Source organism: Chelmon rostratus, chromosome 22 (assembly GCF_017976325.1).
Source record: "Chelmon rostratus isolate fCheRos1 chromosome 22, fCheRos1.pri, whole genome shotgun sequence".
NCBI classification, from domain to species: Eukaryota; Metazoa; Chordata; class Actinopteri; order Chaetodontiformes; family Chaetodontidae; genus Chelmon; species Chelmon rostratus.
In genome coordinates this window covers 12,190,688-12,212,338 of record NC_055679.1, presented here as the reverse complement: position 1 = coordinate 12,212,338, position 21,651 = coordinate 12,190,688, and the positions used below count along the sequence as shown (strand labels likewise).

General features: G+C 43.2%; 1 protein-coding gene across 1 annotated transcript in view; it reads right to left on the bottom strand.

The window, feature by feature from the left end:
* exoc4 (exocyst complex component 4) overlaps positions 1-21,651 on the bottom strand; it is a 113,548-nt gene that overhangs the window by 17,969 nt on the left and 73,928 nt on the right. The window contains exons 14-16 of the mRNA XM_041963855.1: positions 11,380-11,516; positions 9,790-9,945; positions 7,935-8,113 (exon numbers count right to left, since the gene is read on the bottom strand). Coding sequence (XP_041819789.1) covers positions 7,935-8,113; positions 9,790-9,945; positions 11,380-11,516 — 472 coding nt within the window. The remainder of the gene's footprint in view (positions 1-7,934; positions 8,114-9,789; positions 9,946-11,379; positions 11,517-21,651) is intronic.

The following is a 21,651-nucleotide window of genomic DNA, read 5'->3' as shown; positions in this document are numbered from 1 at the left end:
TTCCTGTTGCCAAACTACTCCTGATGATGGATTAAAAAAAAAAAAAAACGAAAGCAACTTTTCCTCACATTGATAAGGCCGACTTAAGCTTATTGCACACATAGTTCTGTACTGTTCAATCAAAGCAAGTCTTTGCTGCTCTACATGGCGTTTACATGGTAAGCGCTTCTGTGTACTCGTGTTTGAACATTTTGTCTGTGCTGATGAATATATGCTTCTATCCCTACTGTAACAGTTACTTTACATTAAGCCCTGATAAGACAGGAGACCATTGACTTACGCAAACAGCAGCGAGGTATGTGCCACGGCCATCCAATCAACAAAGCAAATACACTCAGAGGTATGATGTGACATCTCCTCTCTGGCCTGTGTGTCTGACATACAGAGATAAAGGCTGGAGATGGTATTTCTTATTAAAGGCGTGCATGACATGTATGGAGCTGTGCACGTGTAGAAGTGCTAAATGTATGTATTGTACATATGAACTCACTTGCTAATTAACTGTCTTCTTGGGTAAACCTCTTGATAATGTGTGTGTGGGAGGACACTGCAGTGAGTCATTTGCAGCAGTTGCAGGCAGTTTATAGTGTAAGAGGTCATTTCAAGTCCTGCGATGAAAAAACTTTGACTCTAGCTGAAATAAACAGTTTCAGATAAATGCTGAAGATTACTGATGAAAACATCACTGTTCACCTCAATAGAAAACTCTTTTGTTGGTTAGAAAAATCACAGATCTCTGCAACAATTATTAGTTAAAAACAGAAATAATAAAAAAGTTTTGCCGCACGCTGTGCATTCTCACTTCTCACTCCACAAAGCTGTGAGTAAACCACTAATTATCAGCCTTGCTTTCTTCTTCTAATCAGTTTCATTGTTACCACAGTCAGAACCACCACTCTGAGATAGTTTTGAGATCATTAGGAGATAGGATGGCTAAGATTTTAATCTTTATCTCTCTGTAAATTTGACTAGTTCACATTAAATCAGTGTGACAGCAAAACCAAAACCAAGCATGTCTTAACTCAGCACAGTCATCTAATATTCCTCCATGAGTTTGGTTGCATATTTGTTTTTTTTTCTTATAAAGAAAAAGTCAGTGAACAGTAATCACTGTATAAATCCATACATCCACACTAGTGACGGCCTCCTCCACCAGGAGAAAACAGGCTACCAAGGATTAGATCTTTAGGTTGGCAATATCAATATTAATCCAGCTAAATGAGCCACAGGAACAACAAACAAGATTGGTCTTAACAGAAAAAATCCACAATAATTTCTCAAGGGAGCGGAGCATAATGACATTAATTGGCTCCATTTGATTGTATTTAGCGGATGCTGTTTATTCTCTCTGGTCACATTATCAGATTATTAATAGATAGACAATGCAGCACTGAAACACAATACTGCCACTCAAAGTAAAAGCTACAATTACAAGAATATCTATACAGCTGAGTAACCTGAAAGCAGCATTAAAAGAATGAAGACTTTATTATATACAGTATATTAAAGGAATATTAACAACACCAACAAGTGTTCTGTGCAGCCAGCAGTGCACCGACTCTTTATACGGTTATAAAACTGTCGCTGTGCTTCCATAAAGTCTTTACCTAAAGCACCTGAGAAAAGGTGCTTGTATATTTGTCTGATATAGACCGTTTTGCTCTCAGTGTGTTTCTTTCCTTCCCTTAGCTTGCGGTTGTGTTGAGAGAGATTGCGAGCATTTCACTTGCTCTGCCTGTGGGAGCGTTTTCCCTCCAAGTATGTGTGTACGTGCACGTCGGCGTGTGTGTGTGAAAGTGACTCGAAGGCTTCTGTTTCCTCTCATGTGCATTACACTCACTCACTTTGGCAGCAGAAAGGAAAAAAAAAAAGGGGCTCGCTGTGGCACACACTGCTGGAGGTCTCTCCAGGGGGTGTCCGTGAAACACGCACGCACGCCCGCAAACACACGTGCGCGTAGACACAAACGGGTTCGTGCCGCCCCGCCCCACCCCGCGCTGCTTTGATGATGCGAGGGAGGCGTCGCAGCATGGGGGACACCATTAGAGTCAGGGACAGACGGGCGAAAGGAGACGACTCATTGGTCCTGACTGACAACTTTCTTGCTCTCTTCTTCGCTGTATGCTGATTAAATTTGAGGATATGTATGTGCTTGTCGTGTATCTATTTATGCGCTCATGTGTAGGCATGCTCCTGTGTGTGTGTGGGTGTGTGTGTGTGTGTGTGCTATGCTTATCCAATTATTTTCGAAACCCATCTAAGAGAAACGTCTGTTGCTTGCCATCTGCAGGATATGAGGGTGGCAGACATTAAGGGAGAAGATCAGTGATGGAATTCACATTCTGACACACATCCAGCACACAGATGCATACACACACGGACAGTTCATATTAACACAAACCCCGTCTTGCACTCTTTGACCCGTGTGCCACCGGGGGAGCGAGCAATACATTAAGAAACAAGAAAACAATGTGACTTGACATTTCCTGTGGCACTGACAAATACAGATGCTAAATATTTGATAGGAATCATGATCTGTTTTGTTTAAAAAGTACAACATGCCCTACCCCCTCAACAGAAGAGAGGAATGAAGAGAAAATGGAGAAAGATAAGCAAAGGACAGTATCCTGCAGGGGTGGAGTGATGAATGATTCATAAACGACTGACTGAGTAAGAGAGGAGAGGAGTTATTAATTATTTTGCTGCCTCTGGTAGAGGATGAACATATGCACATGGGGATCTGAACTTCTGTCCGGAGAGAAAGAGAGAAAGCGAGGGGGGGAAGAGAGAGATTAAAACTGAGAATGAGATTGAAAGATTTTGATATCTGAAGACCCCAGATTGTTTAATGGTGTCTTATAATCAGAGAGAATCACAATATGCTGCACATTTTTGACAGAAACAGATATGGAACCCACGCGGATGAAACAAAAGAAAATATTTCGACTACTGAAAAAACAACACCGTCGTCTCCCACTGCAACTAGTCCCTCAGGCCTGTGCAGTGAATAAGAATGTGTTCTTAGTCGACTTGCTTTGTTAAACGGAGTCAAGTAAAAAAATCATCGCTAAAGGGAAAAGCCCTACACTCACCACAGTCAAGGTTAGAAAAGTGTATTCTATAAGCCCTCCACATGCAGCAGAGCAACCACTAAAGAGAGGGGGAACTTATTCCCACGAGGAGAGCACACCGTTATTGTCTAAGCCCTGCAGCGTGGACTAGAGGCCTGTTTCTAAGCAGCTAATGATGGTCAGGCCTTCGACATGAACACATGCTTTTGTGTATAAAGTATTAGCAGGCGGCAAGAAGTCTGCAAAAGATTCATGATCTCCTGCAGGTCCGTGTTCTGTACACAAAGATCCAACAAGGATGCTTGACACACTGACAAACATTATTAAAAATGTCTAAAATGCATATATGCACACACAGCAGTAAAAAAAAAAAAAGTTTGTCACACTGTCATTGCCCCTCAGGCCCTCAGGCGTATGCATGTGCGGGTCTGTGTGAATGTGTGTGCGTGTGTGTGTTGTTGGGTAAATATTGTCAGAGTAGATTGGAAGTCCAGTGCTGCGACCAGATGGGTGATAAGACCCTTTCTGCAGCCACCTTCACGGCCAATCACCATCAGTGGTCTGTCTGCATATGCATACACACACACACACGCACATACACACTCAGACACTGTTAGCAATCGGGCACACACAGATATCCAAACAGACTCACAAAACTGCATGTGCACCTAATGTGCGCGCTATTTTCATGTTATCTTTTACACTTCAGAGCATAGCAGTGTGTGTCACTACGCATCCAGCAGGATTCAATCACACAGGAAGGTGACCAAACCAAACGTCCACTGCACAGATTACCAAGCCATGGACAGAATCTACCAGAAAGCTTAACACTCAAAGAAAATAGATGACCGTGTTCACAGTACCTGGATGAGGAAGAGGCAGAAGGAAGGAAAGAAGGGCAAAAAAAGAGAGAGAAAGACATGGAGATAGAAAGCAATACCAAGGCAGAAATGCAAAGAGAGAATGAGGCAAGAAAGTAAAAAAGAGGAATGAAAGAAAGAAAAACGCAACAAGAGGGAGAGGAAAATGAGTTGTTCATACCTGACTGCTTCTGTAATATAAAATCCAATTTGGGGAGGCATAGACGTGAGGCGGGGGGGTGGTGGAGGATGAGATAAGGTGGGGTCCTTTTTCCCTGCCGTACCCTTGTCCCATCTTACACAGTGCATGCTTATGTACGCACACATGCGCGCACACACACCCGTACCAACACACACGTAGTTCGTCATCAACTCGGCAAACACTAAATAATGAACAATACGGAGGCTGTCCCAGCATGATAAGTGACTGCCCTATCCTTCCCATTAGTGCCACCCGCCAGAATTAATGATAATTATGTCACGTCCCTTCCCGTACTTTTATTGAATTCTTATCTATGAATAAACGAAGAAAGCCGGCGTCAGAGTGAGAAGGAAGGAGAAGTTTGAAAAGAGATAGTGACAAAGTCAAGCCCAAATAAGAATATCTGAAAACTCTCATTTAATTATTTTATGTCTTAAAGAAAAGTTGCGATATGGAACAGCAAAATAGTGCAAGTTCAATGAGCAATCAGAGGTTTGAAGCTAGAGAGTTGTGACAATCGCTGATAAGGGTTGAAGCTCTCTCTCTATCCCTCTAGGAAAGGTGCATAATTTACCAGAGCTCTGCCAGAGGACCAAGATACTGCAGTGAACATGGTTAAGTCTCTCCACAGTACTGTAACATAATTACAACAGGGGTGAATGACAGAGCTGTACATATATGCAGAGAAAGCACATACAGTTGGATGCAAAAGTTTGGTCAAATTTCTGTTACTGTGAGTAGCTGAGCGAGTAGAAGACGACCGGGTCGGCATAAAGTTAAAGATGACACATTTCCTTAATATTTTAAGCAAGATTACTCTTTTACAGTTTCAAAATAACAAAAAAGGAGAAGAACCAAAAGCAAAGGTTTGGCCACCCTGTATGGTGATTAGGTAGTAACACTCCCTTTGGCAAGTATCACAGCTTGTAAAGGTTTTTTGGAGCCAACTAAGAGTCTTTCAGTTCTTATTCGCCCTACCTTGCAAAATGCTTCTAGTTCTGTGAGGTTCTTGGGCTGTTTTGAGGTCTATCCACAGATTTTGGATGATGTTTAGGTCAGGGGAGTGTGAGGGCCACTGCAAAACCTTCAGCTTGGTCCTCTGGAGGTAGGTCCATTGTGGATTATGAGGTGTGTTTTGGATCATTATCCTGTTGCAGAAGCCACACTTTGAATCCATTCTTCATGCATGCCACCGGCTGCAACACAAGCCTGATGCATGATCGATCCACCCCTGTTCATCACAGTTGGAGAGGTATTCTATCCATGAAATTCTGCAACCTTTATTCTCCAAACATACCTCTGCTAATTGTGGCCAAAAAGTTATTCTAACTTCATCAGTCCACAGGACTTGTTTCCAGAATGTATGTTTAAATATCCCTTTGCAAACTTTGGACACTGAATTTTGTGGTAAGGACGCAGGAAAGGTTTTCTTCTAATGACTCTTCTATGAAGCTCATATTTGTGCAGCTGTTGCTACTTAGTAGAAGAGTGCACCACCACTCCAGAGTCTGCTAAATGTTCCAGATTTAATCCAGGTCCTCTGCATTGCTTGGTACTGCTAGCAATCTTACGAGCACTTCTCTAAGAAAGTTTTCTTGGTCTTCCAGATCTCAACTTGACCTACGCTGTTTCTGTTAACTGCAATTTCTTAATTACAATAAGAACAGAGGAAAGCTATCTGCCTGAAAACACTTTGCTATCTTCTTATAGTCGCATCCTGCTTTGTGTGCATCAATTATTTTAATTTTCAGAGTGCAGGCAGCTGCTTAGAGGAGTTCATGGCTGCTGATTGTTGGGACAAGGTTTGAAGAGTATTTATAAAGCTTTGAAATTTGTATCACCTGGCCTAATGATGAAACAAGTCATATCATTGCATCAGGCTAATTAAGGTCAGAAGCCTTGGTAAAAGTTAAAAGCTCAGATCTCTTGAGGTGCCAAAATGTGCTAATCTTGTTTAAATTGTTCATCTTTAACTTCATGACTTATGGAGATCAGTCTGGCTTCAACTCATGTGTCCACAAGAAATTGTGCCCAAACTTTTGCATGCCACAGTATGTATATTTTCTATGTTGTCATGCTGAGATTACTGCAGGTGTCAACATGCTGAAACTGAATCCAGTGCTGCATAAAGCTTATTAATACAGAACAGTACTCCAACATCTTCCATTTGAATCTTCAAGAGCATCATCTTGTCGAGACTGATAACATTTGCTCATCCAGCTCTAGAAATCCAGCTTGATGACATTCTTAAATATGTTAAATATTGAATGAGCATATTAGACAGACATCAACAAGAACATGACTTTAGCATGGGACTGGGAGAATGAAGTGTGACATCTGTTTATGCTGCAAGTATCTGGGGGGAAGCTTTTCTATTGCACATGTAGTTTTGATGGAATAAGGATGATAAAATCACAAAATACGTGGTGGCAAATCCAAGTTGCAAACAAACCTGACCTTACTCTAAGTGTCAATAATTCGAGTAATAACTCCTTGATTGCCATCGTGTGATGTTAATAAAAAGATATGGACTAGAAGGAGAATATTGCATGCTGGAATCTAAAAAAGAGGAGATTGAATATGTTCCCAAAGTGATAATGAGGATAAAACACCCCAGTAATTATTAGTGATTAACAAGACCTACTTAAAGACTATGTGTTGGATGGAAACACAGACACCTCATTTTGATCAGTGATTAATGATACAAAAGTGATGAGTGAGCAGGGAACGTATGAAATGCTTTTAACAGACCTGATTAGGGTAGGAAGTTATGCACACACACTCGCAGAGGCAGAGCCACGGATAATGAGTGTGTGTGTGTGTGTGTAAAGTGCTCTCTGACAACTCCAGTGGAGACGGTAATGAGTGTATGATAATACACTCAAACAAGAACTTAATGAGCCACAGGTAAGAAGTATTGCTACAAAAGCACCGCAGCTAAGGATGACAAAACTCCATACACCCCCGACTGTGACTCCCCATAAACCATCCAGACAATGTTTTTAATCTGGAGTGTATTCTGATCAATAACTGCTTAACGACCTGAGAGACTAGAAGCAGCGTCTCCTGGAAAAATGTCCATGGTGTAACATTGCACTATACTGTAATATACCAGTCAGTAGAGGATGTACTGAGGCTTGTCTTCAGGTGCTTCCGGGGTTGCAGCGTCACTAAACAACCACACACTATTACACAAACACACACTGAGCATTTTCCCGAACAGTAACATTTTTGGCAGCCGTGAAAGCCTCTCTGTCTGTGCCAAAGTGGAAGAACAAGAAGCCGAGGAAAGAAGATGACAGAAAGGACAATCTAATTTCTGGTGTAACGCAACCATCCGAGAAGCAGAATTCATGTGTCAAAGACAATATTGAGTTTTTGCTGCACAAAGTATAAACGGCAACAGATGTCTGGTGCCGGGTTGAAGGCGCAAAATTTACTGCATATGTCAATGTTTTTGCCAGAAATATCACCAACCAAAGTCTTGCTTAATTTAATTTCATGAACAGAATAACAGTTAGCAGGAACAGGGTGTTCAGCATACAGGCTGGAAGCACTTTGTATTTATTATCTAGTGATGTTACAGTTTCTTTCCTGTATGCACAGATATGAGACGGATATTAGAGCTCAACTATGCAAAGACCTCAAACGCCAACAGAACCGGAGGACGAAGAGGTGATATCTTCATTAAAATTAAGAGCTCACCGCCTCTTTTTTCATTTGTCACACAACTATTTCTGTAACTTTTGCACATGTTGTACGGACTACTTCCACGTCCCAAATGATGCTTCTCTTACTTACTGGAGGCATGCGGTAGGCTGGCGAAGAACGTCTTGAGGCGACCGGCGAGCCACTCCATGCTCTCGTGGAGGTTGGCCAGAGCCTTCAGGTCGCTGACGTCACGCAGGATCTCATTCTGGGGGATCAGCTTGTCTCCTAGGTTACCAGTCAGCACCTCCGACTCCTTAGCAAAAGCCGCCCTGAATGATGAGGGAGGGGAGGGTAAGAGTGTGTGTGGTTAGAGGGATACTGTCGGCAAAGTAAAACATAATTTGACCATCACTCAACCAGCAAACACCCTTCATCAAAAATGACTGCTATCAAAAAAGTGCTTGGACAAATACATGCCTGATGACTAAGAGGCATGACTGAAAAACACTATAATCAGTCTACAGTATTAAGTTACCTGAAGGAAATAACCAGTTATTGGTTTGCTAGATGGTCTGCAGAGGCAGTGAGTGGCTTACATAAATGCTGTAATAAAGGCCAATTTTCGAAAGTTAAAACATTACAGATTGCTGAATGGAATAGATGTGTGTTTATACAGCTTGTGTTTTTTGCTTTTTTTAAGGGTTAAATTTTCATAATAACCCCATCTGTATGTGCACAATGATGCCGGACTGAATTAGCATTGCAGCCTTAACAGTGATGCACAAATGTCCAAACTAGATAAACAGAAACAAGACAACAGCCAAAGGGATGAAGGGCAGATAACTAGATAGATACAAAGATGTCGCGTTAAGAGAAATTTGTTGTCAGAGTCACTTTAAAAGCCGGGAGTAGCAAAACAGTCTGTGGGAGAGAAAAACAACAGGTGATGGAGAACATTAGCAATGGAAGACAAACAGAAGGCGGCGATTTACACGGAGGAAAAACAAAGGCATAGAGATCAAAACCTGTTTTCCACTATATTTGCAAGCACTTGTGGTTTTGAAGGGATATATGACTTTGGTTGCTGGCAAGAGAGATGGTGAGAAAAGTCGGATAATCTCAACACCACAGTGGCGCAAACACATGACCATGTGGACCGGCCTCCAGAGTCACCAGGATGCCCAAAAGTTCAAAATCCTTTGAACAACAAATGGGTAAAAGAAAACACAAAGATGCACAAACACATTCTCTCACTCACAAATAGGCGTGTGTAGCTTATTAATGAGGCTTCATTAAAGTGCCGGGGTTGCCAGTCGTGCAGAAGCTAATCCCCCTTTCATAGCGATGAAAACATCTACGGCTCTCGAATCAAACAGCCTTATGGTTTCCCTCTTGCTAACTCTGAGCTCTCACTGTGTGTGTGTGTGTGTGTGTGTGTGTGTCTCAGAAAGGGAGTTTGAGAGGAGAGGGAGCAGGCACGCACACAACAGATTGACTTTCTTTGGCCACATAACCAATTTATTTATTTACTTTACTATTCCGCTCCGATGAGCTCCAGTGTTCCCTGCAGAGTGCGCACATTCAAAGGCAATTTCGATAAGACTGACCCCCCCCCGAGCCCCCGCCTCCGTCTGCTCTCCTTGTATTTTCTTATTTTGTTCATCCCTCGTTTCCGCACTTCCTTGAGATAGAGGGTGTTTAAAAGAGCAATCATGACTTATTTTATGGGTGTATCTTAGTCAACAAGAGAGGGTTCAACAGTATGTGAATAAAGGAGCAAAGACAGGAGGGAGGGATTACTTGCCCGATTGCTCAAACGTGAGTCACTGTCTACTTCTGCTTGCTTGTATGTGTATGGTGTGAATGAGCGAGTGTATTTTGTTACCCTGCTTGTTTGAGTACAGCTCTTTATGACAGAATTATGAATGTGCACACACATGGATATGCTGTATGCACATTTCTATGAACTAGTACACATGTTCTCCGTGTGTATTTGTGTGCGTACCGAGTAAAGTCCTCTTCATCCTCTCTCTTCTGTCGGGTCTGTCTGGGTTGAGCCATATTTGCCCAGTTAGGGAGCGACTGGAGCAGACGGCTGATGTCTTCGTCTTTCGACCAGGAGGCACTGATGGTGAGCTTCTCCTCACACTGGACGATACCCCTGAGGACAGACACACATAATGAAATGCAGACAGAGGAAAATTATAAAACATACATAACAAGAAACAAGTTTGAAATTGTTTTGGTTAGATGTTCATTTCTAAGATGCAGTATTTTAGGATTGCTAAAAGCTACATGCTATTAAGACGAATATGCAACCAAGGTCGAAGGGAATCCACTCTGATCATGAACTGAGATGATGGAAAAGTTGTGATTCTGACCTGCTGGTGGCGCTAGGTGAAAAAGCAAAAGATGAATAACCAAAGTTAACTGGATTAGCCGTCCACAGACCAAGAATGTCTGCACCAAATTTCATGCCAATCCATCCAAAGGTTAAGATATCTCACCTGAAAATGTTCAGCCACACAGCAAGTGTAGCTACAAACTAATTGCATAATAACAATAGTCATACAGACAGACTAGTATCCCTACTAGCCAGGTGACTGAACACGTGGTTCATGAGCATCTGCGCTGGCATATAAAATAGTATTACAGCAGCTGCGATTTGGTGTGAAGAGAAATTGGGGCAGACTGCCAACATGTATTTGCTTTGTGTGCATGTGTCTGGGTTGGAGGAACTGCTTGGCTCTGCAATTAATATCATACTAATACCTTGTACAGGAGACACAAGCCCTCTAGGGTTTCACATCTACCCACACGCACAGACTTGCTCATGTGTAAATACACGCAGGAGCACAAACGCACACACAATACAAACACAAATACACACATGTACACTGGCAGCCTCTGTTGGGCTTGTCTTTATCACTCGGAGGCCCCAGTGAGACTGAGGCTGACCTGTGACAGAGTCCAGATGGACTCCCAGCAGTCTGTCAGTCCTTTCCTGTGTCCCCTGGACCGTTCATCACTCCCTCCCTTATCCCTCCCTTTTCTCTAGGCCCCCCCTTTACCTGGCCAGGTGTTACATGGTCCCAGGGGAGCACAGATGGATGGCCTTTCACAGGGTGTGTGTGATTGTGTGCATGTCTAAAAAGCTAAAATCCCATATTCTAGTGATAGTGAGGAAGTAGACAGGAAACAGAGGAAAAAGAGGGAGTATGACATGCAACAAAGGTGCTCTTTGCAGTTATATGCAGCATATTCAATTCTGTTCTCACACTAGCATTTCCCCATGAATGACCAAATGTCTTGACGAGGTTTCACTCAGGAGAAGCTTCCATTAAAACATTGCAAGACTACAACCTGACCTAAACAACACAGATTTATTCCCACAACAGTTTATCAGTGAAAAGGCAAAAATACAAAGCAGCACACTTGCATTTTTTAAATTGCTTTGTTGTTTTCTAAATAAATACTCGACACAGACAACTATGAAGTATTCTATACAAGAAAACATGGCTGTCATCCTCAAGTACGAAGGAAAAAGAGGATTTTAGCTCATGTTGCATGTGAGCTAGCCTCTCCCTTCTTTTACCTGTAGGCTGTGTTGCAGATTTCCTTGTACTCTTGCAGCTTGTCGCAGACCATCTCAAGGAACTGGTTGGAATAGGCACTCAGGTCTTGCATTAGGCTCATTAGATCCTGGATGGACTTCTCCACGACCACCGTGCTCTGCAGGCAGAAACAGGTGGGACAGCAGTGAGTGACTGGTTGATTTAAAAAAGTAGATTTTGCAACCTTAAGAAGAGAGAGAAGGAGACAGAGGAAGAGATATAGGAGGACTTGATTTTATGCAAGCAGCCGGTCAGGTCCAGTCTGCCAATACAACAGGATGGCTCCAACTTCACTTGTCTATCTGTCACCTGCGGTGGGACTGATGACTGGTGCTGGAGAGCTTGTCAGAAGTCATAACACTGTATTGGTGGAATGGATGACTCTTAGTGTGTAAGTGAATCAGCGCCAGTGCACGTATTTTTGTGTGTTTTAAACTTCTGTGCTTTCTGTGTGTGTGTGTGTGTGTGTGTGTGTGTGTGTGTGTTCTCAGGCTGAAAGTGAGTGCGTGTGCATTTGTCACAGAGCACCCATCACCAGGAGCCACGGCAGGGCTGTGACAGCAGCCATTACAGATTAGCCACTCCTGCGTGACTAATAGCTGGCCCGGGAACAGCAGAGCAGCTTCATATCCCCAGACACACTCACACACATACACGCAGCGAGCAAACTTTTCAAAACACACACCTTTGAGCAATTCAAGAGCTGTTAAATGAGATTACAACTGGGTATGTTCTCGTTTGCCTGCTCCTAGCACTTTACCAATCTATCCTACATCTCCAATAATAGTGATAACTTGCTATTAGTCTGTTGATAGCGCTGCCGCGTTCACTCTGAAACTCGCTACGACTGGGTGAAGCAGTGCTGTGTGTGTGAAGCAGAGTAATCCTGCACGAAGATACACAGAGAGGGAATCTTAAACACATGATTTCTATTCATCATTCATAGATTCTTAATATTCATCTCGCTATCCCTCCTATGTAAACTTAACACGGAGTTCCATTGTTTAGGTGTGAAATGGAAAAATTAATAGCTTTGTCAAAGATGAATAAAATGGAAATGATCTGTGGCAAGCGCAAACAACTGCAGGGGGAGAAGGTACTGGCAACCAGAGGCTGGAACTTTCTTTTCAGTGCAGCCTGTTAGAACCAGGCCGAAAACACAGACAGCCAGATGATCTCCTCCAGAGTCAACGTCTTGTTTACTAGAGCAAAAGGTTAAGAGTGAAAGAATAATATATATCAGGTGTGATGTTAATAATATACCTGAATCTTAGAATAGTGAAATTACCACGTTCAAGTCCCAGATCGCCATGATACACTGTTAAGTATTTACTCTGTTATTACAGAAAACTTCCATAACACACAGGCCAGTGGTGAGCTGCCAAAGAGGCTGAAAGACTGCAGGGGGCAGTAGTGTCTGTAATTGACCCTAAAAAACTATGGAGGGACCCCTGATGTGATAGAATGACATTAATATTAATAGCTCTTTCTGTGTTTCAGCTTCCTGCTCGCTCATTCTGTCACGAGCAGGCAAGCGTGCACACACACATCCGCACACACCCCCCCCCCGCCCCACACACACAAACACCAACAGCAGCCACTCCACTGAGGGACGTAATGATCCATAGCAGTGCCCATGCCCATGGAGTGCTAACCAAGGCCTTGTCTCTGCCAGGGGAGCACCCTTTACTGTCCACGCCTGACTCCCTGTCAGTCGGCCAGGGCAGGAAGAAATACACAGAGCCTGCAGGAGGGCTAGCTGTTAGTGCAGCACTGGCAGCAGCTACTACATCTCAGTGCAGGCTGGTGGTACTGCAGACCACTTAAATAACAGTAAAAGAAAAAAAAGAGCGTTGGCAAAGACGACACTGCCGATTTCTGTTGCTGTGACTACGGGGATAATGGTAGGTGATAATAATATACTACTTTTGTGATCCCTGGAGGCATTTTTTAATTCTTTTCCACTTGCCTGCTCCGGGAGGGTCAGGCTGTCGGGTCAGCACTGCTGTGGCTGCAAGGGATTCAGTGGGTAGCTCAGGGAAACTTCAGCACGACTGACTTCTTCATTCAGTATAACAATAACAATGCAACAGCAAATACTATTAGGATGCATCTAGAAACGGCATATTTAAGAATAGGGCAAATGTGGAATACCCGAACAAGTGATAATTTCTATTCTATTTAATATATTAGATGCAGCAGTTGGATTTTTAACCATTAAAATGCCTGATTCAATCCGAAGAAAAGCAAGATTTTGAAATTTAGAGATAATAACAATATGCTATTATCAAAAGGTTAATTGTGTAGTCAGAATGATAACAGTGGCCCCCCACTCTTGCAGCCTCGACTTTGAGGACATGGAGCTCAACAGCGGGCCAAGCCAGTGAATGGAGAAGGGTAAACAATGGATGCCCGATCCATTACTCCTGCTCTAACAAATGCTCTTGCGCTCAGCTCCCTTGTCTAATTCTGCTCATTTAACACAGCCATTTGTCTCAGGCAGCAGAAATCATTAAAAAGTAATCAAGGGACAGATTGAGAAAGGGAGGGCTGAGAGAGAGTGGTAGAGAGAGCGTTTTCTGCTACATCTCCTCCATCTTACTTGACCGTTACATCGGAGACAATATCTACTGTGGAGGCTTCTCTGTCTGTATCCATCTTACTATCCACTTTCTAATGTTTCACGCTTTAAAGGTCAACATACCATGCGATCATGTGAAAAACACACATTTCTCTTGTGATTCTACTTTGCAGGATTGCATTACGCCTGAAGCCTGGTTGCACTTTGCCTCTTCTCTTTTACATCATTACTACGCAAAAGCATAGTCATCAAGGAAAATTAGACTTGCGTGTTGCAAATGGATCCCAGATATTTGCTGGGGTAAACTGCCGTCGTTAAGAGTGAAATGAAGGCCGAGGCCGCAGTGGTTTAATGACAGCAACAAGGCAGCGCTAGCACTCAGAGTGGAAAAGCTGTTAATGCACGGTCATCACGACAGAAACCATCCTGAGCTGGTGCTAAAAGTAGTTTTTTTTTTTTTTTTTCCTTTGGTTAAGTGAGTAAAAAGCAAAACACAGGGACATGACATTAATACAGCACGAGTGCGAGGATGTAATCGCTAAACTCATCTGCGGCGCTGTATTCTGCTGGTTAAATGTAAAGTGTCATCCTGGGGTAGAAAGGAAGGTACGGAGAGGAAGTGCATTCTATTTACTCGAGCTCACTTAGGATACGTAAACACATGCTGAGTCTGAATGGCAGTTTGTTTTAAAAGCTCTCTGTAATGTGTTTTCTGAGCTGTTGAAGTGAATGGGGGACTTGAGGGCCTCAGGTTTGAATCTGAAACGGATCATGGACTTCCCCATTAAAATGGGGGTGTCCCTCAAGGTTGCGCAGGGGTCAGGGTGTTTAACCCCGTGCTCTTTGCCACTTCACTCGCACCCTGACCCCAAACCGCTGACTCGTGTAATGCCTATGCCATGCCATTCACGTGTGTGACAGAGGGTTGCCAAAATGATACACACTCAGCGGCGCGTATACACAACAGCGCACACCCACACAAACAAGAACAAATGCTAAGATAACCCCCGTTTGCCCCCTTTCCCACACACACACACACACCCACACACACACACAGGCTGTCCCTCTCCTGGGTACAGGGGGAACTGGGCATGAGTGGGACATTGTCTTGACAGATCATTCATCAACGTCAGAGTAGAGCCACACTTCGAAGGCTCCCCTGACACACACCGGATGGCCCTCATGCTCTTGCCTGCTCAACCGCAACACATGCTTCTTTGTATGTGTGTGCACGGCAGTGGGTTCGTACTCAAGTTTGCTTAAGCTCTGACAACAAGGCAGCGCGCCTTTGTCTACTGAAGTGTGTATAATGTCACAAAAAATAAAAAAACAAGGCCCCCCCCTAATCCTCATGGGATTTCATTCAGTAAGCTTAGGGCTGTTATCTAAAATCAAAATTAATCTGCAGACTTTCTTATTTCTCTTTTAATTGACTGAATTTAGGGCTTTCGAATTAAAAATTAAATTCATGGTTTCAAGACAACACTAAAAGCTTAACTGTTTATTTGCACCCAGATTTGCCTCAGTTCTTTCTATATGACCTGAAAGACACAAATCAAGAGCTGCCACCAATGATTTTGTGCAAGGAATCATCCTGCTGACATGCTGCAGTATATATTACAACCTGCATGTGGATTTGCATAAGCCCATCGTTTTCATCACTTTTTGGGTAAAATCTGACATATGCAAATTGAATCCTAGACGTCATTATAGCTGGCGGTCATTAAATGATTCGTTTTGGGCTGAAGGAAGTCAAACAATGATAAAATAATGATGTACAGAGCTTCTGTGTGGACCAAACTGAGTAATTAAAACAACACATCTTCTCTTTCACCTCAGCCATCATCCCTTCTGATGCAAAGCTTAATGCAGTGTTTGTAAGTGTTCTAATTGAGAGATGAGGAGCAATATCACACTTGGCTGATTACAGATGGGCTTCGATATGACATGCCCCCTATTCACACCCACACAAAAAACACAAATGCAGGGTGAAATATGGTGATTCTAGGAATAACCCAAGAGTTCAGATTTGCCATTTGATTCCACATAGAAACTCAAAAGTCAGCTTTACTCTTCACTCTTGCTGGTATTACACCCAGGATTGTATCATTGCCTTCTGGTGGGTGTGAGAGGGATGTTCATACCATTTTATATGATTATTTATCACTTATTACGACCAGTTATTCTGAATTATTTAGAACAAGATCTGGGTCAGGCCATCACTGGTTTGCGTGAGCAAATGAAAGCCTGTATATGAGTGTGAAAGAGAAATGATAATGTGATTTAATGTGCTCTGTGAGGGCTGTATGTTCCTCTCTGTGCCCCATTAGGCTCATATGGCGCCACTGTATTGGTGCGCACGCGCACGCACACACACAATGCTTGTGCTCACAGCAATACAAAGATTGTCATTTGCAAATTTGGAGCACTGACTTGCTTCTAAAAATTCAAGCTGTAACTTTTATCAGGCGCCCACAGCCAAAACCGTCTTTCCTTCGAACCAAAGGGCATGTTTGTGGTAGAGCTGACATTTCAACTTCTCTCCCTCTAACTCACTCACTCCAAAGGCAAAGATGATGTCTCGTTACACACTGAGACTCTGTCAGTGGTAACGCTGCATGGTGTGAACCTGTACAACCGTAGGCTGTGGCTGGCGAGGCTGTTTTCTTCACTCGTTTAAATGCTCTCTCTGTCACAGCGCACACAGAGACAAGCACACACTCATATATTATGTATAATATATATATCTATTATTTTAATATAAATATAGAAACAGCATAAACAAAGCACGGCTGTGTCACATATGTGAGAGAGGAACATTTCCTTGGTGGAGGCAGGTTGGAGGCCCAGGGCAGCTGGGCGCGAGCCTCAGGAGTATCTGTGTTTGGTGTGAGATAACCAGGCGAAGGCGGGTGGTGGGGATTGTTCCACCTTCAGCAGTAAGGAACAGAAATAACGCTTTGAGGTGATCTAAAATCAAAATACTTGGAATTTACCAGGATTTGAGTCCACTTGGTTGGACAAAAAGTGACTCCTTCTACATTATTGTACCAGAGCGAATATAAGCAGCATATATTTGTACATTTAAAATCATTTGAAACTGGGCAGATCCACTGCGAAATGGTTCAAACAAATGTGACTTTCGAATTAACTGACTAAGAACTGGCAATCAGAGAGGGAAGCCAGCACAAGACATATAGTTTAGATAAATACTGAAGAGTTTGATCTGAATGTGATGGGACTACAGCAGCCTCTGAATTTCAGTACCTTTAAAATCAAACATTTACTACAATTCAAAGCTGGCGTAAAAGTATTTCCCCTTGGTAGCAAAAGCCTCTTAAGTGTTTTTATGCACTTCATGTGCCAGTGTAACTATAGTGTTCTTTTAAGAGCATGTCTGCTCAGCCAACCTCCATGTATAGATCAAGGTTATAATTATAATTATGAGTCAAATCTCAGAAGATGTATTTAAAAAGCTGGAGGATTGGCGACTGCGACTTTCTTCAAGGACGGAGGAACTGAAAGAACAAGCAATGAAAAATCAGGAAACTCATTCTTTCATCTTACAACTTCTTCTTGACCTTTTTAAGAGCACGAGAGCGAATCTGACCAGTTTGAGATGCTGCTACATCATCTAAGTTCAAGCAAGGCCGAGACAAGAACGTAAAATCAAATAATCCTCCGGAAACCATCACGTTGTCTTAGTGATTACAACCCTCTTGGTAGTGGAGGAAAAGGAGATTGGAGGGACTCATTTCAAGTGCAGCCAAAATTGCTGCGAGTAAGAGTGATACTTTTTTTTATTGAGGTGCCTCATTCCTTGATAACTCTTAACAGCTGTAAAATTGTCAACTGGATGCTTAGGCACAATCCATTTCATGACAGATAATGTAGTAGAGGGCTGCAGGAACTATTTGGACTAAATGGAAAGGCATTTCGATTATTTATTTTACTGTGAACGGGCCTATTTCGGTTGAGCGAAAATGGGTGTTGTGCAGTTTCGCTGAGATTCTCTTTTTGCTAATAAACCTGGGAATGGCTTTTGCTTTTGTTTCTGCTAATCTTTGTGGGGTGGGTTGTGCCTGCGTGTGTGCATGTACGTACACAAACCACCCTAATGCCCTCTTTCCTCCTTCCTCCCACTCCCACTTGTGTCCCAATCACAGGGCACGGCTGATGCAGCTAACAGGTGTATTGTGTTGTGATTGCTGCGTCTGTTGATGGGAGCAGGGTGCTGAGAGTCTCCTTAATAAAGAGAAGCCACCCCACCCTCCCAACACTCTAATCTGTGTGTGTGTATGTGTGTGTGTGTGTGTGTGTGTGTATGATGGGGTGTTCGTGGGGGGGCAGCAGGGAGCCAATCAACAGGGAACGATCACCCCCCCCCCCACAAATAAACATTGCCTGCACACATCATCACAAATAAAAAGGTCAGTGTCATTACAGTTATTGGAGGTGGTGTGTGTGTGCATGCACAAGTAACACGTGTATACTGCATGTGTGTATGCCCGTTTGCACCCTCCGCTCTGACAAAGCTACATGTGAATATGAAATTTAAAAGGTCAACATCATTAGCAGGCCATTGGCAGCCCAACACATCTGCAATACAGTGAGCGCTCTGGCAGCTGACAGCGAGTGAATGAAATCAGTCTTTATCTGGCTCCAGAACAAGTTATGTGTGCACACAAACACCCCAAAAACAGGCACATACGCGCACGCACCGGATGCACAACAAATGCAGGGACACTGACACACACATGCAGATACAAAAGCAGTAGTTAGCGGCTATTGTTTGGAGACACAGGGGACAAAGCTGAATGATACTTGGCTGGAGAGAGAGGACCGGTGCGTAATGTAATTATGGCTCTGGTGTGGTCTCGGCTGATGAAGTAAACAAGCAGAAAACAAACAATTCATCCGCACTCATGGATGGACTCTCTCACAAACATGAGCGCAGCCTGCGAGTGGGCATGCAGGTGGCTCGACACCGCTGTCTTCAGGGTGGGGAAATGTGGTCGCCTATTTCTCGTTTTGGTGGGTTTGTTTCGTTGCACTTGTCTGAGGCTGCACGTGCACACTGTGTCTATGCTTGTATGTTAGCGTGTCACAAAGCGAGCGTGTAAAGGGGTTCTCTGAAGATTAATGGAGCCAATCTTGAGAGCTATCCAACAGAGTGACCATACCCTCCCTATCCTACTTTCTGCTATTCTATTCCCCCCCCCCCCCCCCCCCCCACCATTTTCCCTCGATCTAACTCTAATTAAATGAATCAATCAGTGGCAACACCAAAGCTGGACAGATAGCATCGCACTGCCAGGGCTGACGGCATGTATGTTTGTGTGCTGGAGTCGAGTCCATAGGGGGAAAAAAAGGACAGGAAAAACAAGAATAAAAGGGGAATAACTATGGTCACAATAGATGAAAGGTGGAGAGCAACAAAGATATATAAAAAAAAAAAAAGCAAGAATGGAAGCCAGAAATCAAATAAGCCAAAGACCCAAAGATACATAAAGATACATACAGAAGACTTAGATTGGTGGCTTGGTTGCCTTCCTTCTTTCTTTTAACACCACTGCTCCTCCAGAGACTTATCAGCCAAGGCTATGCTATCACACAGACACATGAATGGACGTTAACCTTTCCCACTGAACTATATACTGTCCCAGTCATCTTATCTCATGCTCCGAGTGGACAATATATAACTAGTGTCAGGCTCATAATCATATCATTATTATGTAATATATGTACATGATACATAAAAGCAGTATTTGACACTGCTGGTGCCTTGTGATAGGCAAATCATTGCCAGTATCAATAGTGCTTATTAACCTAAGCCCAGACTGCATGTGTATTGCTTATTATGGGCTGTTTCAGCAAACCAAAGGCGTGATATTCACCTTGACTCCTGTGCCGTGTTTCCACAAAGTCACTTTGTCCATTTCTACTGGTGAGATATCACTGACAAAGGGTCAAATAATTCCTACAACATGAATGTATTTAATAATATGGGTCCACTCCAAAAGTTAATGCTATGGAAATGCATCCATAAATATTCTCATCATGCGGCAGGGGGGTAGATAAAATAGACCAAAGGTAAACCTATCCCATATGATAGAGCAGAGGGTCAGAAAATAATATACATTTCATGTATATGTAAATGCTGCGACAGAGTGATGCAGCTTCCCGTGTTCCTGGCATATGCATGTGCGCTGTTACATTTCTGCTTGGCTCCAAAACTCCTCAGCTTTGTTCCAGAACACACAAAACCACACATGCTAAGTGCTAATGTCTTCCTCCAACTCAAACTATTGCACCCATTAATATGTGCTTCAGTGGCTGCAGAGAGCAGATGCGTCCATAAAATGGGCTCCCCTATGGTGTCCCGTATGTGGCTGCAGCCAAGGTGTATGCGAGAGTGTGTTTAATGTGCTGTAGCAATATTGAGCTCTCTCCCTCTCGTCAACCACGCTGGCTCTGGTGCCAGCGGTGTGTGTCTCTCTCTGATAACACCTGGCCCAGTAAGTATCATGGCACTTAAAGGGAGCACATACAGTAAATGAGTTCACAAAAACATGCTCAGACTCAGCTCCTACATAGATAGGTAGACACAAGGAAGCACACAGAGACACATGGCCACATCTGTTCCATTATTGGAAACTCTCGCAACCATTATATAGTACTGTCACTATAATCTTTAATTATCCATTGCAGTTACAGAGTTGGTCGATTCGCCAACTGGCCAGCCAGAAGCAACTGACATAAAATACTTTGCGCAAACCCAGTTCAAAAACCTACTTTAGTTTATACTTCCTGGATAAAAAGGTGTCAAAGTTCTTTACCAAAAGCTCTCATGACAACTAAATGAATAAAAAGTACACACTGAGGAAGAGAACGGTTGCTCATAAAAGTGACACTGTGGATGAAGGCCATCAAAGAAAGCAGTGGGAAGGCTCTCAAATTGGGGACCGAAAACACAACCACACACATGTACCAAAACAAACCCACATGGATACAAATACACACATGAAAAAGTGCCGAAAAACACACAGAAATGCCATCCTGACCCTAGAATGTGAATGGCAGGAGAAGAAGAGAGGAAGGCTCTTTTATTTAGCCCAATTAAAAAGGCAAAAAGCCCAAACAAAAGGAGTGTTTTATTGCACTCCCCACTATCAGCAGAAAGGCTCATTAGCCACAGCAGCATAATTAGCAAGATGCCGCACTCCTCGTTAAGGAGGGGCCCGAGCCGTAAACAAACCCTGCTGAACTCCAAACGCCCACGGTCTCTCTCTCTGTAATGATCTGCCACCGCTGTTCCCTCCCTGCGAGAGAACCAGGCACACAGACAGGAAGGCTCTGACAGAAACAAACACACAGAAACACACACACACACACACACACACACACACAGACACATCCAAGGAATGCTACACAAATACCCTCAGCACAAACAAACTACCTCTCTGGGACACGGTCTTCCTTGACAACTGCGTGGACAAAAACACACGCACACACAACACAGACAGACCTGTCAAGAAAAATATGTGTGCATGAGAAACATACATTTTTACAGTACTGTCGGCATAGAGAGCCATACTCCACCAAACATCCAGAATATCTGACAGCTGAGACATCTAAAAATCTTGCCAACTGTCTGGATCTTGACTTTGGC